This window comes from Orcinus orca, chromosome 10 (assembly GCF_937001465.1).
Source record: "Orcinus orca chromosome 10, mOrcOrc1.1, whole genome shotgun sequence".
Classification (NCBI taxonomy): Eukaryota; Metazoa; Chordata; class Mammalia; order Artiodactyla; family Delphinidae; genus Orcinus; species Orcinus orca.
Window position 1 is genome coordinate 65,912,724 of NC_064568.1, and position 14,580 is coordinate 65,927,303.

General features: G+C 57.0%; 1 protein-coding gene across 3 annotated transcripts in view; it reads left to right on the forward strand.

Annotated features, from left to right (window-relative positions):
• ITPR3 (inositol 1,4,5-trisphosphate receptor type 3) overlaps positions 1-14,580 on the forward strand; it is a 67,000-nt gene that overhangs the window by 24,091 nt on the left and 28,329 nt on the right. For 2 of the 3 annotated variants that reach the window (XM_049716407.1, XM_049716408.1), the window contains exons 3-18: positions 533-654; positions 2,272-2,358; positions 2,879-3,037; positions 3,226-3,324; positions 4,596-4,679; positions 5,288-5,434; positions 5,690-5,785; positions 6,343-6,393; positions 6,593-6,735; positions 7,977-8,076; positions 8,170-8,330; positions 8,946-9,087; positions 10,635-10,796; positions 13,164-13,336; positions 13,878-13,997; positions 14,390-14,572. In XM_049716407.1, coding sequence (XP_049572364.1) covers positions 533-654; positions 2,272-2,358; positions 2,879-3,037; positions 3,226-3,324; positions 4,596-4,679; positions 5,288-5,434; positions 5,690-5,785; positions 6,343-6,393; positions 6,593-6,735; positions 7,977-8,076; positions 8,170-8,330; positions 8,946-9,087; positions 10,635-10,796; positions 13,164-13,336; positions 13,878-13,997; positions 14,390-14,572 — 2,029 coding nt within the window. Of the gene's footprint in view, positions 1-532; positions 669-2,271; positions 2,359-2,878; positions 3,038-3,225; positions 3,325-4,595; positions 4,680-5,287; positions 5,435-5,689; positions 5,786-6,342; positions 6,394-6,592; positions 6,736-7,976; positions 8,077-8,169; positions 8,331-8,945; positions 9,088-10,634; positions 10,797-13,163; positions 13,337-13,877; positions 13,998-14,389; positions 14,573-14,580 lie in introns of those variants that run through there. The other variant, XM_049716409.1, reaches the window with a different exon arrangement.

Consider the following 14,580-nt stretch of genomic DNA (forward strand, 5'->3'; position numbering starts at 1 on the left):
GCGCCGAGCAGGGAGGTGGTTTCGGGGGAAGAGAGACCTTAGGAGGCTTATCCCACAGGGACCACTGCAGGCGGTCCCCTCCTGCTGCCAGTGGATGGAGGACACCCCTTGGGGGCTGGGGGGAATGTAACTTCCCAGGCATCTGTGGGCAAGATGGGGGTGGGCCAGAGAAAGGATGCTGATGTGAATGGTCAGCTGCCAATGTCCACAAAACCTGGACACAGACAGGGCATGGGGTGGTGGCCCAAGGGCCTCTGATAAATCTCCCGTGGGGAAGAGGGCACGCGTCCGCCTCCCAGGGGGGGTCCCACTCTCAGACCTGCTTCTGGGCCCCTCCATTCTACTCAGCACAATCCAGGATGCTCCCAGTTCCACGGGGGTCTTCTGACCACTGCCTCTCTACCCAAGAAGGGCGGCGGGGTGGAGAGGGGTGGGGAAAGCAGAGGTGGGCTTTGGGGGCAGGGCTGCAGGCCAGGGTTTTCCCCTGAGCCCCGCATGAACCGAGCTCCCTCCTTTTGCCCTCCCTCCTCAGACTGCCTCTTCAAGGTGTGTCCCATGAACCGCTACTCGGCCCAGAAGCAGTACTGGAAGGCCAAGCAGACCAAGCAGGACAAGGAGAAGATTGCCGACGTGGTGCTGCTGCAGAAGTTACAGGTGTGTGTGCACAGGTGTGTGCACGCGCAGGTGTGTGTGCCCTGTCCCAGGCCACATGCCTCAGTGAACTGTGGACTGCACTTCAGCTGCCAGCCGGGCCTTCAGCTGGACACCACCGCGCAGTGAACGACCTGTGCAGCTGTACATGGAGTTACCAGGGGCTCCTAGAGACGGTGGCTACAGCGAACCTGATTTAAGAACTAGTCTTAACCTCACCCCTCATTTTATAGAGTTGGAGCCTGGGGCCCTTCAAGGGGACCGGGCCATTGTGCTCATCCTACGAGTTGGCAGTGGGGCTTAGATGGCCCCTGGGTCTCTGGCCGACCTTGGTGTGTGGTGTGAGGGCCTGGTGGTTGCTCTCAGGCCTCTCAGTTTACATCCTGGGCGGTTCTCTCTGGACAGAGCTCAGGGCGTCCAGCCCAATCCCCATGGAAAAGAGAGTGGGAGGATTGGCTGTGGTCAGCAACGTTGCAGCCTGCTTCTGAGACCCTCCCCCGGACCTGGGGCCCCGCCCCCCATCAGGCAGACCTTGCTTCCCGGTATCCCCTTCTCTGAGGAGGTGGTGTGAAATGGGGAAAGGGTGGGCCCGGTGGGCCCCACCCACAGCTGTGAACTGGGCTGGAAAGAGGGGGCTGGGTGTGGGCTGCTGAGCTCTGTTATAAATAAGGCCGTCCCTCATCCTGGGCTGGGGGCCGTCGCAGCTTCTTCCTGCTGCCGCCACAGGCCCAGGCTGAGCTGTGGATCTGACTGGGCGTAGGGCATTCACGCGTGCGCAGACACTCAGAACCACACGTGGTCACACAGCCGTACACTGTAGGTTTGGGGAGAGTCACGTGGTACCTGGCGTGGCTCCCCAGCAGCCCTCCTCCCACCAGCCTCCGGCATGAGGCCCGGATAATGGGACTGAGGAGATGAAAGGGGCAGAGGGGCCACTGCCCTCAGAGAGAGCCGGTCTGACGGAGGAGACAGAGCCCCACCTCCAGGACCCCCCCGTCTGATGGAGGAGGCACAGTGTATCCTCGGGCAGCTTCCAGTCTAACGGGACAGAAGAACCTAAAATGGTGTCCCCAGTGGGATGCAAACCAAATCCTGGCGGCATCAGGGTTGGATCTGTCAGAGTTGGATGTGGCTCGTCAGGGAAGGCTCCCTGGAGGCGGTGGGCTAGGAGCACACACAGTTTGGGGAGGGAGGGTCACAGAGGAGTGAGGGTGGAGGGGAGGAGGAAATGCTGCCAAGCACACCTGCCGGTGTCTGGGCTGGGCCAGGGGTCCCCTGTTGGGGCACCAGGGGTCTGGTGAGGCAGGGGAGTGAGGCACAACTGTAGGTTATCTGCTGGGGGTGTTGGGGCGTAGGGGGCTCACAGGCCTGCTGGCTGCCCCCTCCAGAGGGAGGCGGCGAGGAGGGGCCTGAGGGGAGGAATCTGGTGCCGCTGGCTGTGTGCTGTACACACTCTGAGCCTCGTTCTCTCGTCGGTAGTGGGAGGAACAGGCCAGGTGGCCTCAGGAGGGTCACTCTGGGTGCAGTGCCAGGACCTGCATTGTGTGGGGGGTGGGAAGATGTGTCCCTTCAGTAGCAGGCTTCTGGGCCCGCCCTCCACCTCTGTGCATGTCTGTGCAGCATGCGGCCCAGATGGAGCAGAAGCAGAATGACACAGAGAACAAGAAGGTGCATGGGGACGTCGTGAAGTACGGCAGTGTGATCCAGGTGTGACGCCGGGGCAGGTGTGGGGGTGAGGGGTGCCAGTGCCATGGCACCAGCCAACCTGGGACTGTCTCTGTGACTGCGCGTCTGCCTCTACGTGTGCCCGTTGCCGTGTGGCCTGAATGGCTGTGTGCACGGGTGTGTGTTCAGCACTGTGGCCACCAGCACAGATCTGGAGCCCCGAGGTCCAGGTTCACATCTTGGCTCTGTGACCTGGGCCAGCTACTTCACTTCCCTGGGCCTCTGTTTCCCCAACTGGACAATCAGGCCAGTGACAGTACTTCCCTCTGGTTGCTGTAAGGTTCCTCGAGCTACTACTCTTAGGGTGTTTAGAACAGCGCTAGCTCTTTGAGTGATCACCCGGGTGCTGGACTGGGTGTGTGATTGTGCGTGTGGCCATGTTTGTCTCGGTCTGTTTGTCCAAGGGTCCAGTGTGTCCCCCAGCCCCCCGCTTTCTGATGGGCTGGCCTCCTGGGGTGACCTCACTCCCCCCCCCACTGCTTGGCCCCCCGCCGCCTCTCAGCTCCTGCACATGAAAAGTAACAAGTACCTGACCGTGAACAAGCGGCTGCCGGCCCTGCTGGAGAAGAACGCCATGCGGGTGACGCTGGATGCCACGGGCAACGAGGGCTCCTGGCTCTTTATCCAGCCCTTCTGGAAGCTGCGGAGCAACGGGGACAATGTGAGGACAGGGCTGGGGGGAGGGGCCTGCTGGAAGGCGCAGGCCACAGCACCAGGGGGGCTTCTCCAGGGTCTTTGGTGTGGGGGCTGCATGAGCTCATGCCTGTTTCTTAGGGGGCAGACTGGCCAGAGGGAAGCCTGGGGGCCCGGCCGTCCCCACCCTCACTCTGCTGCATTCTGTCCCCATAGGTGGTTGTCGGGGACAAGGTGATCCTGAACCCTGTCAACGCTGGGCAGCCTCTGCATGCCAGCAACTATGAGCTCAGCGACAATGCTGGCTGCAAGGAGGTGAGCGGGGTGCTGGGCTGAGATAGGCTGGGGTCAGGGGCCCCTCACGGGAGTGCTTGCACCTGGACAAGTGTCTCCCGAGCAACAAAATACAAAGAAACTGTAAGGGACTAAACCTACCCGCACCCATGCACAGTCAGGGCAACGATGAACAATAAGATACAAAAACGCCAAAAACCAGCTGCCACTTCTGAGGTCCCAGGAGCAAAAGCCAGGCACTGCACATGATGCCCGCACCACCGTGGGGGCGGGCAGATCGCCTAAGCCACGCCTCCGACCTAACCCATGGATCCGCCCCTGACCTCAGCCCATTTAAGGGACCAGCTTCCCCGGCCTCAGGGAGCAAGCAAGGGCATCTGTTCCTTGTTTTCACTCCCTCGTGCTGTAGCCTTGCCTGAATTTCTCATCTGGTCTCTTACCTATTTCTCCTGATTAAAGAGGCCAAGAACCTGGGGTGGTAACAGGGTGGTGGGCTGATATAGGCTGGGACCTAGGACCCTTTATGGGAGTGCTTGCCCTTGCACCTGGACAAACATCTCCTCAGGCAACAAAATACAAAGAAACTCTAAGAGACTAAAAGGAACTGCACGCGTGTGCACGCGTGCACAGTTGGGGCAAGTTGTGAACAGTAAGGTACAAAAAGGCGGAAAAAACCAACTGCCATTTCTGAGGTGCTGGGAGCAAAAGCAGGGTACTGTGCCGGGCACCACCAAGGGGGCGGGCAGGCCACCTAAATCGCCCCTCCGGCCCCATCCATGAACCCGTCCCCTGCCCCCCACCCCGCCATATAAGAAGAGTGAGCAGGGCCACCTGTGTCTTATTTTCCCTCCCTAGTGCTGAAGTAGGAGTCCTGCTAAAGCCTTGGCTGAAATTTTCATCTGGACTCTTACTCATTTCTGTTGATTAGAGTCCAAGGACACTGGTTGATAACAGGGCCAGCCCGGCAGCGGATGGGTGTCCACGTAGCCACCCCCCCCCCCCCCCGGTTGCTTCCTCCAGTCCTGTCTACAGCTGGAGGGGCTGGGTGGGCCTCCCTGCTCCCTGCTCCCTGCCTGTCTCCCAGTGTCTGCCTACATTCTCCACCCCACTGGGTGGCGGCCCCAGGGCAGCTGGGCTGGGGTCTGGGGGCCCTGGTTGGGAGAAGACACCCCCCTGTGCTCTAATGGGGGCTGAGCTGGCCTCCCCTCACCCGCTTCGGGTCTTAGGCACAGGCCCACTCCCCAGCGGCTGGGGGCCTGCCCGGCCTCACGGGTCTCTGTGCGCTTCCGCAGGTCAACTCTGTGAACTGCAACACCAGCTGGAAGATCAACCTGTTTATGCAGTTCCGAGACCACCTGGAGGAGGTGTTGAAAGGGGTAAGGACTGGGAACTCCCCGGAAACAGCCCCGCCCTACCCCCACAGGTCCCCCTGCCTGCCTGCCCCCACCTTCCAAGCACCCAGCTCTGCTCCCTGTCTGGCCCTCCCCTCCATGCTGCCCCTTCTCTGCCTCTGCACCCCCATCCGGCCTCCCTCCACTCCCACAGGGCCCTACCCAGCGGCCCCAGCTGGTCCTCCGCTTCTCTTGTCTCTGGCCTCACAACCGCCCTGTCCATCCTTTCCCAGTCCTGGCTGCTCTCACTTTGCTGTCTTGCTAAGGGGGTGGCAGTGGAGTGGGGGTCCCCATCCCCCCACCGTGGGGTGGGCCCAGATTCTTTGAGCACCCTGTGCCCTCGACACCTCTCCACGGTTCTAGGCCAGGCCCCCTGCCCTTTGTGCCCTCTCGGACAAGGATGCGAGGCTGTCGGGTCGGGGCCTGTAGGACATAAGGGGTTGGCAGGAGGGGCCGCCCTCTCGGAGGGCTAGGTGTGCACCCCACCCTTGGCTTGCTGGCTCAAGAAGGAGCTGCGCCAGTATCTGAGACAGGTGGGCTCCTCCCCCGGGAGGGTCCTTGTCTGCCACGAGCCCACGCCCTGCCGCCTGCAGGGAGACGTGGTGCGGCTGTTCCACGCGGAGCAGGAGAAGTTCCTGACGTGCGATGAGTACAAGGGCAAGCTGCAGGTGTTCCTGCGCACCACGCTGCGCCAGTCCGCCACCTCGGCCACCAGCTCCAATGCCCTCTGGGAGGTGGAGGTTAGATCCCTGCTTCCGGCGCCTGGGCCCCAGCCCTCCTCTGCAGCCCTGGGCTTCCCCCGCTCCTCCTCCCCCTCTAGGGTGGGAGGTCCACCCCCATCCGTCTCTCGTCTGAGCCCCTCTGCAGCCAAGGGGCCAGAGAGGGTCCCAGAGCCATCCACCCAGAGCTCTCCAGGCCTGCGGTGCCCCTCCCCGCCATGCCTCCCCTTCCCCAGCCAGCCCCTCCTTCCAGCCTGACACCCCTGCACCCGCCAGGTGGTCCACCATGACCCCTGCCGTGGAGGAGCTGGCCACTGGAACGGCCTGTACCGCTTCAAGCACCTGGCCACGGGCAACTACCTGGCTGCTGAGGTGAGTGGGGAGGCAGAGGGCATCCTGGGAGCTCAGGCCGTGCGTGCACGAGCATGTGTGCCTGGCACACGTCTGCACAGAGATACATGTGTCTGTGGACCCTGGCTTCTCTGCACTCATGCATCTACTTAACAAATATTGTCAAAGACGTGCATGACTATGAATAAGTCTCACAAATATGACTGTCTCCTACTATGTGCCAGGAGCTATTCTAGGCACTGAGGATACAGCAGTGAGCATGACGCCCAGCCCTTGTGGAACTTACATTCCACGTCCTTGTCTGTCCGTAACGCACAGGCTTGTGTATATTGGGGCATTCATGTGTGTGTGTCCGCGTCCATCTGTGGGTCTTTGGAGAGGGGCCGTGAGGGCAGGGCCTGGGGCTCTAGTTGGTGCCTCCTCCGTGTCAACAAGGAGTGGCATGAGTTTGGGGGCTGGGATGGGCACCCTTGGGAGGTTGGGGGGGTTCCTGACTGCCCCAACCCAGGGCCACATGTAGACTGTATTTTGGAGTGGGGGTCATGTGGATAGCCCCCCTATCTTGTACCTCTGAGCAGGAGAACCCCAGCTACAAGGGTGACGCCTCTGATCCCAAGGCAGCGGGAACGGTGAGGACCAGAGAAGGGTTCCAGGGCCGGGAAGAGTGACTGTGCACAGCTCTGGGGTGGGCGGGGGTGGGGCCGGGGAGGCCGCGAAACCCTGGGAGGTGGGCTGGAGGGAGACGGCCTCTCAGGTGGGATCCTGGGTGGTTTCAGGGGGCCTGAGAGGAGGAAGGGGCTCCTGCCTGAGTTGAGGTCCTCACCACAGGGTGCCCAGGGCCGCGCAGGTCGCCGGAACGCTGGGGAGAAGATCAAATACCGCCTGGTTGCTGTGCCCCACGGCAACGACATTGCTTCTCTGTTCGAGCTGGATCCCACCACGCTGCAGAAAACCGACTCCTTCGTGCCCCGGTAGGTAGGCGCTGTGTGCCTGGGCGCCGGCGGGGGTGCCCAGGCTGGCACCTGGACTCCCTGCACCCCCCACTCCTCTGTCCTTCTGAGGTCCTTTGGCCTCAGGACCTGCCATGAGTTGCCCCTCTGGGGATGCAGCTCTGAGGCCTGTAGGCAGCTCACCACCACTGAATGCTTGCCATGTGCCCGGCCCTGGGCCCTGCACCCTGGGTGCCTCCTTGTGCTAGTTCTTCATCAAAATGCCTTTGCTCCAGGGCTTCCCTGGTGGCGCAGTGGTTGAGAGTCCGCCTGCCGATGCAGGGGACGCGGGTTCGTGCCCCAGTCCGGGAAGATCCCACATGCCGCGGAGTGGCTGGGCCCGTGAGCCATGGTTGCTGAGCCTGTGCGTCTGGAGCCTGTGCTCCGCAACGGGAGAGGCCACAACAGTGAGAGGCCCACATACCAAAAAAAAAAAAAAAAGCCTTTGCTCCAGTGTTCTTTAAAGCCACTCAGCCTGGGGCTCAGGCACGGGCGGCATGACAGCTTGTCCAGGGTGCATTGGATGTGACGGCTGGACCTCCTGACATTTAAGGCCCCCCCAACCCCGAGATTCTAAAATGTAACATCAAGAAACTTCCTGGGTGTCAAGCAGGCTTTAGCATTGACTGGCTGGCTGATCTCAGGCAGCTGACTCTGTCACTTTGCCCCAACTTCCTCACCTGTGAAGTGAGACTATCAAGTTGCCCGTCAGCAGGGCTGATGGGAGAATTCATTGAATCACTGTAGGCCCGCGATCCCTTATCGGAAACTTGGGGCCAGGTGTACTTGGAGATTCAGGTTATTTTTCATTTCTGAATGTTAATTGTATTTCATAATCAAAGACAGGAGTATTTCCGCCGTGAAAATACTACATGCGTAGTTGACACTAGGTGGGATAGTTTAAATAGCCTCATTTGTCCCAATAAATTTGGGTCCTGAGCTTGTAATTAAGCCTGGGCTTTCAGAGCTTCGTTCTGGGGAGACTGGGCAAGGCATGTGGGCCTGGCAAAGCGCAGCAGTTAGTACAGGACCTGGGGGCCGTGTTGCTGGTCTCTCTTCTCTGGCTCAGGCTCCTCACCTGGAGGGGACCTGTGCCTCTGTCCCACGGCTGCTGGGTGTGGAGGCAGGTGGAAGATGGGAAGCCCCAGGGGTTAGAGTGGGCAGACTGCCGGGTTACGCTCCGTGGTGCACTCCCCCTGCTCTGTCCGCCCCCCTGCCCGCAGGAACTCGTATGTCCGGCTGCGGCACCTCTGCACCAACACGTGGATCCAGAGCACCAACGTGCCCATTGATGTCGAGGAGGAGCGACCCATCCGGCTCATGGTGTGGGGCCCATCAGGGCTAGGGGGCTGGGCTGGGGGCTGGGCTGGGGCCCAGGCTGGTCCCTGAGTGCCCTGCTGACCTCTGTCCCTGCAGCTGGGCACATGCCCCACCAAGGAGGACAAGGAAGCCTTCGCCATTGTGTCGGTTCCTGTGTCCGAGATCCGAGACCTGGACTTTGCCAACGACGCCAGCTCCATGCTGGCCAGCGCCGTGGAGAAACTCAACGAGGGCTTCATCAGCCAGAATGACCGCAGGTGGGCCTCAGGGGCAGGGTTGCCGAGGTTTCCTGAGAGCCCTTGTCCTCCTGGGGCCTGTGTTTCACAAACAAAGGAGTCACAAAGCAGAATCTGGATAGGCTGGGTGGGGGCAGGGTGACAGAGGTGGGGACTGGTCCCTGCGGGGCCCTGGCTGACCTTGGACCCCAGCCTCACTGCTCACATACTCCAAGAACTAGCCTTTTGATGGAGCCATCATTACCCCTGTTTTACTGATGGTGGGATTGAAGCTCAGAGAGGTTAAGAGACTTGCCCAAGGTCACACAGCTAGGAAGTGGTGGATGGAAATGCAGAGCCCTTCACATCAAACACCCTGCCTGTGCCCTATTGGTTCTTTCCAGATCGGAGTATCCTGAGATTCTTTGTCTAGAGGGCACTTTGGATCCAGGGTGGGTGGGGTGAGGGGTGTGTTTGGAAAGCAGTTCGGGGTGAAGCTGGGAGAGAAATGGAAGGCAGATGATGGGCTCTGTGCTGTGACAGCAAGGCTGGCACGTGCGGAAGGGCTGGTTGCCCCAGGGGGCATGTGGCGGGGGTCCTGGGGGGTGCCCAGGGTCAGCACCTCACACTCGTCACCCCTGGCGTCCCTTCGTGAAGATTTGTTATCCAGCTGCTGGAGGACCTGGTGTTCTTCGTCAGCGACGTCCCCAACAACGGGCAGAACGTGCTGGACATCATGGTTACCAAGCCGAACCGGGAGCGGCAGAAGCTGATGAGAGAGCAGAACATCCTCAAACAGGTGGCCATGCACATGCATGGGGGGTGGGCGGCCTCGGGGAAAGGCCAGTGACCAGGGAACAGGACATTTTTTTTTTTTTTTTTTTGGCCGCACGGCATGTGGGATCTTAGTTCCCTGACCAGGGATTGAACCTATGCCCCCAGCATTGGAAGCACGGAGTCCCAACTGCTGGACCGCCAGGGAAGTCCACTCCTGCTTTTTTTTTTTTAATTTTGGGAACAGGACGTTTTGTGAACGTGAGCTTGCCTTTTCCCATCTCCAGCTGAGCTGCAGTCTCCCTGATGTTTCTCATCAATTCCTTTTAAAAATTAAAAAAAATATTATTATTATTTTAAAAAAATGGAGGTATGGTTGATCTTATCATCTCTTAAAAAAAAAAAAACAACACCCGCAATATTTATTGCGCTCTTACCATGTACCAGGCACTGCCCTAAGTGCCCTACATGAATCGACTCATTTGATCCTCCCAACCTGGGGAGAGCTTATTTATTAATCATTATCCCCATATTACCCATGAGGAAACTGAGGCACGCAGAAGTTGGAGTAACTTGACCGAGAATGCACAGCTAGGAAACAGGAGGGCCAGGATTTGCACTCAGATATCAGGCTGAGAACTTGAGCTTTTTTTTTTTTTTAATAAATTTATTTATTTTATTTATTTATCTTTGGCTGTGTTGGGTCTTTGTTGTTGCGCATGGGCTTTGTCTAGTTGCGGCGAGTGGGGGCTACTCTTCGCTGCGGTGAGCGTGCTTCTCATTGCAGTGGCTTCCCTTGCTGCGGAGCATGGACTCTAGGCACGTGGGCTTCAGTAGTTGTGGTACGCAGGCTCAGTAGTTGTGGCACACGGGCTCAGTAGTTGTGGCTCGCAGGCTCTAGAACGCGGGCTTGGCGTTTGTGGTGCACGGGCTTAGCTGCTCTGCGGCACGTGGGCTCTTTCCAGACCAGGGCTTGAACCCATGTCCCCTGTATTGGCGGGCGGATTCTTAACCAGTGCGCCACCAGGGAAGCCCAAACTTGTGCTTTTTAAAAAAAAAATTTTTCTAAATTTTTATTATGAAAATTTTCAAACGTTGGGAAAGTATTGAAAGAATAGTACAACAAACACTGCCTGAATTCACTTGTTACCACTTTGCCAGCCTGGCTTTATATAACCCTACATCCCCACATCCATCCTTTTGGACAAGGCAGGCCTGTGTCTGGTCTCTTAAGCTCTGGCCACACGGGCCTGGCCTGCCTTTTCTCTTAGCTTCAGACCCCTGAGCTGCAGTGAGCCGCAGCTCTTCCCCCAGAGGCTGAGCCAGGCCCAAGATCTGAGTTGGGATTAGAATTCACGTTGGGGAGGGACAGGCTGAGGCCAGCGTTGGGATTCCAGCCAGGAGAGGGGAGTGAGTAAGGGGTGGGCGGGGGTCATGGTCTAGCTTAGAATCAGCTCAGGGTTAATGTCAGGGTGGCTTCCAGGCAGGGTCAGTTTGGGGCTTAGGATTCTCGGGACAATTAGGGGTGCAGGCAGATGTGGGGATCCCTCCTGACTCTCCCTGCTCCCCTAGATCTTTGGCATTCTGAAGACCCCGTTCCGTGACAAGGCGGGTGAGGGCCCCCTGGTGCGGCTGGAGGAGCTGTCGGACCAGAAGAACGCCCCCTACCAGCACATGTTTCGCCTGTGCTACCGCGTGCTGCGCCATTCCCAGGAGGACTACCGCAAGAACCAGGTGGGCTGCCCGCCGCCTGGACTGCTGCCCCTTCACCTGCTGGCCGGCTCGCTCCCTCCCTCACTCCTGCTCTCATTCACTCAGCACGTGTTCACCAAGGTGCACCCGCGGTGTGCTAAGCGCCGTGTGCCAAGCGCTGTCTCAGGCCCCAAGGATGAGGATGCTGCAGGGAACCAAACCAGATAGTAGGGCTGTCCTCACAGCGCACAACCTGGCTCCATCCTGAGAGGGGCCTCATGCTGGGTTTAACTCTCCACTGTGGCTGTCTTGAAATTCTTAATTTTTGAACAAGAGTCCTGCTATTTTTTTTTTTTTTTTACTATTACCTCTAGTTTATTTATTTATTGAAATATAGTTGATTTACAATGTTGTATGAATTTCTACCATACAGCAAAGTGATTCAGTTATACATACATATACATTCTTTCTTTAATAGACTTTTCCATTATGGTTTATCATAGGATATTTTTAAAAAATTAATTAATTAATTAATTTATTTTTGGCTGCATTAGGTCTTTGTTGCTGCGTGCAGGCTTTCTCTAGTTGCGGCAAGCGGGGGCTACTCTTTGTTGCAGTGTGCAGGCTTCTCATCGAGGTGGCTTCTCTTGTTGCAGAGTATGGGCTCTAGGCGCGTGGGCTTCAGTAGTTGTGGCACGCGGGCTTAGTTGCTCCACGGCATGTGAGATCTTCCCGGACCAGGGCTCGAACCCGTGTCCCCTGCATTGGCAGGCAGGTTCTTAACCACTGTTCCACCAGGGCAGTCCTATCATAGGATATTGAATATAGTTCTCTGTGCTCTACAGTAGGACCTTGTTGTTCATGCATTCTATATATAAAAGCTTACATCTACTAACCCCAACCTCCCACTCTGTCCCTCTCCGAACCCCCTCCCCCTTGGCACCCACCAGTTTGTTCTCTATGTCCGTGAGTCTGTGTCTGTTTCATGGATAAGTTCATTTGTGTCATATTTTAGATTCCACATATAACTGATATCATATGGTATTTGTCTTTCTCTTTCTGACTTACTTAGTGTGATAATCTCTAGTTGCACCGATGTTGCTGCAAGTGGCATTATTTCGTTCTTTTTTATGGCTGAGTAGTGTTCCATTGCATATATATACCACATCTTATTTATCTACTCATCTGTTGATGGACATTTAGGTTGTTTCCATGTCTTGGCTATTGTAAATAGTGCTGCTGTGAACATAGGTGTGAACATATCTTTTTGAATTATAGTTTTGTCTGGATATGTGCCTAGGAGTGGGATTGCTGGATCATATGGTAATTCCATTTTTAGTTTTCCGAGGAACCTCCATACTGTTCTCCATAGTGGCTGCACCAACTTACATTCCCACCAACAGTGTAGGAGGGTTCCCTTTTCTCCACACCCTCTCCAGCATTTGTTATTTTTAGACTTTTTAATGATGGCCATTCTGAGTGGTGTGAGGTGATACCTCATTGTAGTTTTGATTTGCATTTCTCTAATAATTAGTGATGTTGAGCATCTTTTCATGTGCCTATTGGCCATCTGTATTTCTTCTTTAAAGAAATGTCTATTTAGTTGTTCTGCCTATTTTTTGATTGGGTTGTTGTTTTTTTTTGTTGTTGGGTTGTATGAGCTGTTCGTATAGTTTGGAAATTAAGCCCTTGTCGGTCGCATCATTTGCAAATATTTTCTCCCATTCTGTAGGTTGTCTTTTCGTTTTGTTTATGGTTTCCTTTGCTGTGCAAAAGGTTTAAATTTGATTAGGTCCCATTTGTTTATTTATTTTTTTATTTCTTTTGCCTTGGGAGACTGACCTAAGAAAACATTGGTACGATTTATGTCAGAGAATGTTTTGCCTATGATCTCTTCCAGGAGTTTTATGGTGTCATGTCTTATATTTAAGTCTTTAAACCATTTTGAGTTTATTTTTGTGTATGGTGAGAGGGTGTGTTCTAACTTCATTGGTTTACACGCACTGTCCAACTTTCCCAACGCCACTTGCTGAAGAGACTTCTTTTTCCCATTGTACATTCTTGCCTCCTTTGTCGAAGAGTAATTGACTGTAGGTGTGTGGGCTTATTTCTGGGAAGAGTCCTGCTATTTCATTTTCACCGGGCCCCACCAATCATGTAGCTGGCCCCGCCAAACAGACAGGGTCCCTCCCTCGTGGGGGTTTCACTCTGGTAGGGAGATGGATGGTGAGCTAAATAACTATATTACATAAAACTGCCCTCTGCCCGGAGCTGGCATCCTCTCCTGGACCCCTTAGCTTCCTAGGGTTGGGGTCCCCTGCCGGTGTCGGGTCCTTGTCTGGGGCCCTGGGACCGGTGTTCTGGAGCAGAGCTGGGCTCCCTGTGACCCCCAGCCCGGCCACCCCCCAGGAGCACATCGCCAAGCAGTTCGGGATGATGCAGTCCCAGATTGGCTATGACATCCTGGCCGAAGACACCATCACGGCCCTGCTGCACAACAACCGCAAGCTCCTGGAGAAGCACATCACCAAGACGGAGGTGGAGACCTTCGTCAGCCTGGTGCGGAAGAACCGGGAGCCCAGGTGGGCCCCCCTCCCCCGCCATACCACCCCCCTCCCCCTCCCACTGCTGCCCAGGGGAGAAAGCTGCTGGTGCTGGCTGTTAAATATTGAAATCCTTCTGCACTTGTTGATAAACTGCCACCTCTCTGAGGCCCTGGCCCCCCCAGCCCCTCCCTATGTCCCCTCCCATATTTGGCCCAACCTAGCAACAAGGGGGTTGACTCCTGGTAGAGCAGGAGGCCCCCAGACCCTTCTCCAGCGGCCAAGCCAGTGCCTGCATTGGACCAGTTAAATATTTTGAATATCACTCCTTCCTTGTGTCTCCTTTCCTCTGACCCTCTGGACTCCCATCTAGCCCCAGGGTGATGACTGTGGGTCATCCCTCCCCAGGGAGCCGGGAGTCCATATCCCTGTCTACAAGCTTTGAGAAGGTTGCAGGAGCAGCAAACTCCAAGTGCCAGGGAGCTGATGCTGCCAGCTGGGGAAGGAGGAGGGTGGGCTTTGTCCCCACTGGGGGGCCACCTCTGAGTCCCTCACCCCACCCCTGCTGTCACCACTCCAGGTTCCTGGACTACCTCTCTGACCTGTGTGTGTCCAACCACATCGCCATCCCCGTCACCCAGGAGCTCATCTGCAAGTGTGTGCTGGACCCCAAGAACAGTGACATTCTCATCCAGACCGAGTGAGCCGGCTGCGCTGTCTCCTACCCGCAGCTCACATCCCCCCCCAGGCCTCCACCCTGCCCGGACCCCCGCTGCCTTAGAGCTGGGGCCCTGTCTGGGTTCACGCTAGAACCTGCAGGCTCTCTGCAGATACCCAGTACCTGCTGTGTGGCCAGCTCGGAGCTCGGCACTGTGTGGGGGAGGGGATGGGGGCACAGAGGAGAATGAGCCCAGGCCCCTGCCTTCCAGAAGCTCATGGTCTGTCTGGGGTCGCAAGCTGGAGGTGGGTTCCACAGGGGAGGCAGCCTGACTGGCCCTCAGCCCAGCTCTGGGAGGGGAGGTCTGTGTGGCTGGGGGTGCTCGGGGAGGGCTCTGGGCCCCGCTCCCTGTGATGGGTTCCGTCGGTCTGCAGGCTTCGGCCCGTGAAGGAGATGGCGCAGTCCCTCGAGTACCTGAGCATCGAGTACTCAGAGGAGGAAGTGTGGCTCATGTGGACCGACAAGAACAACGAGCACCATGAGAAGAGCATCAGGCAGCTGGCCCAGGAGGCACGGGCCGGCAACGCCCACGATGAGAACGTGCTCAGCTACTACAGGTGCCTCA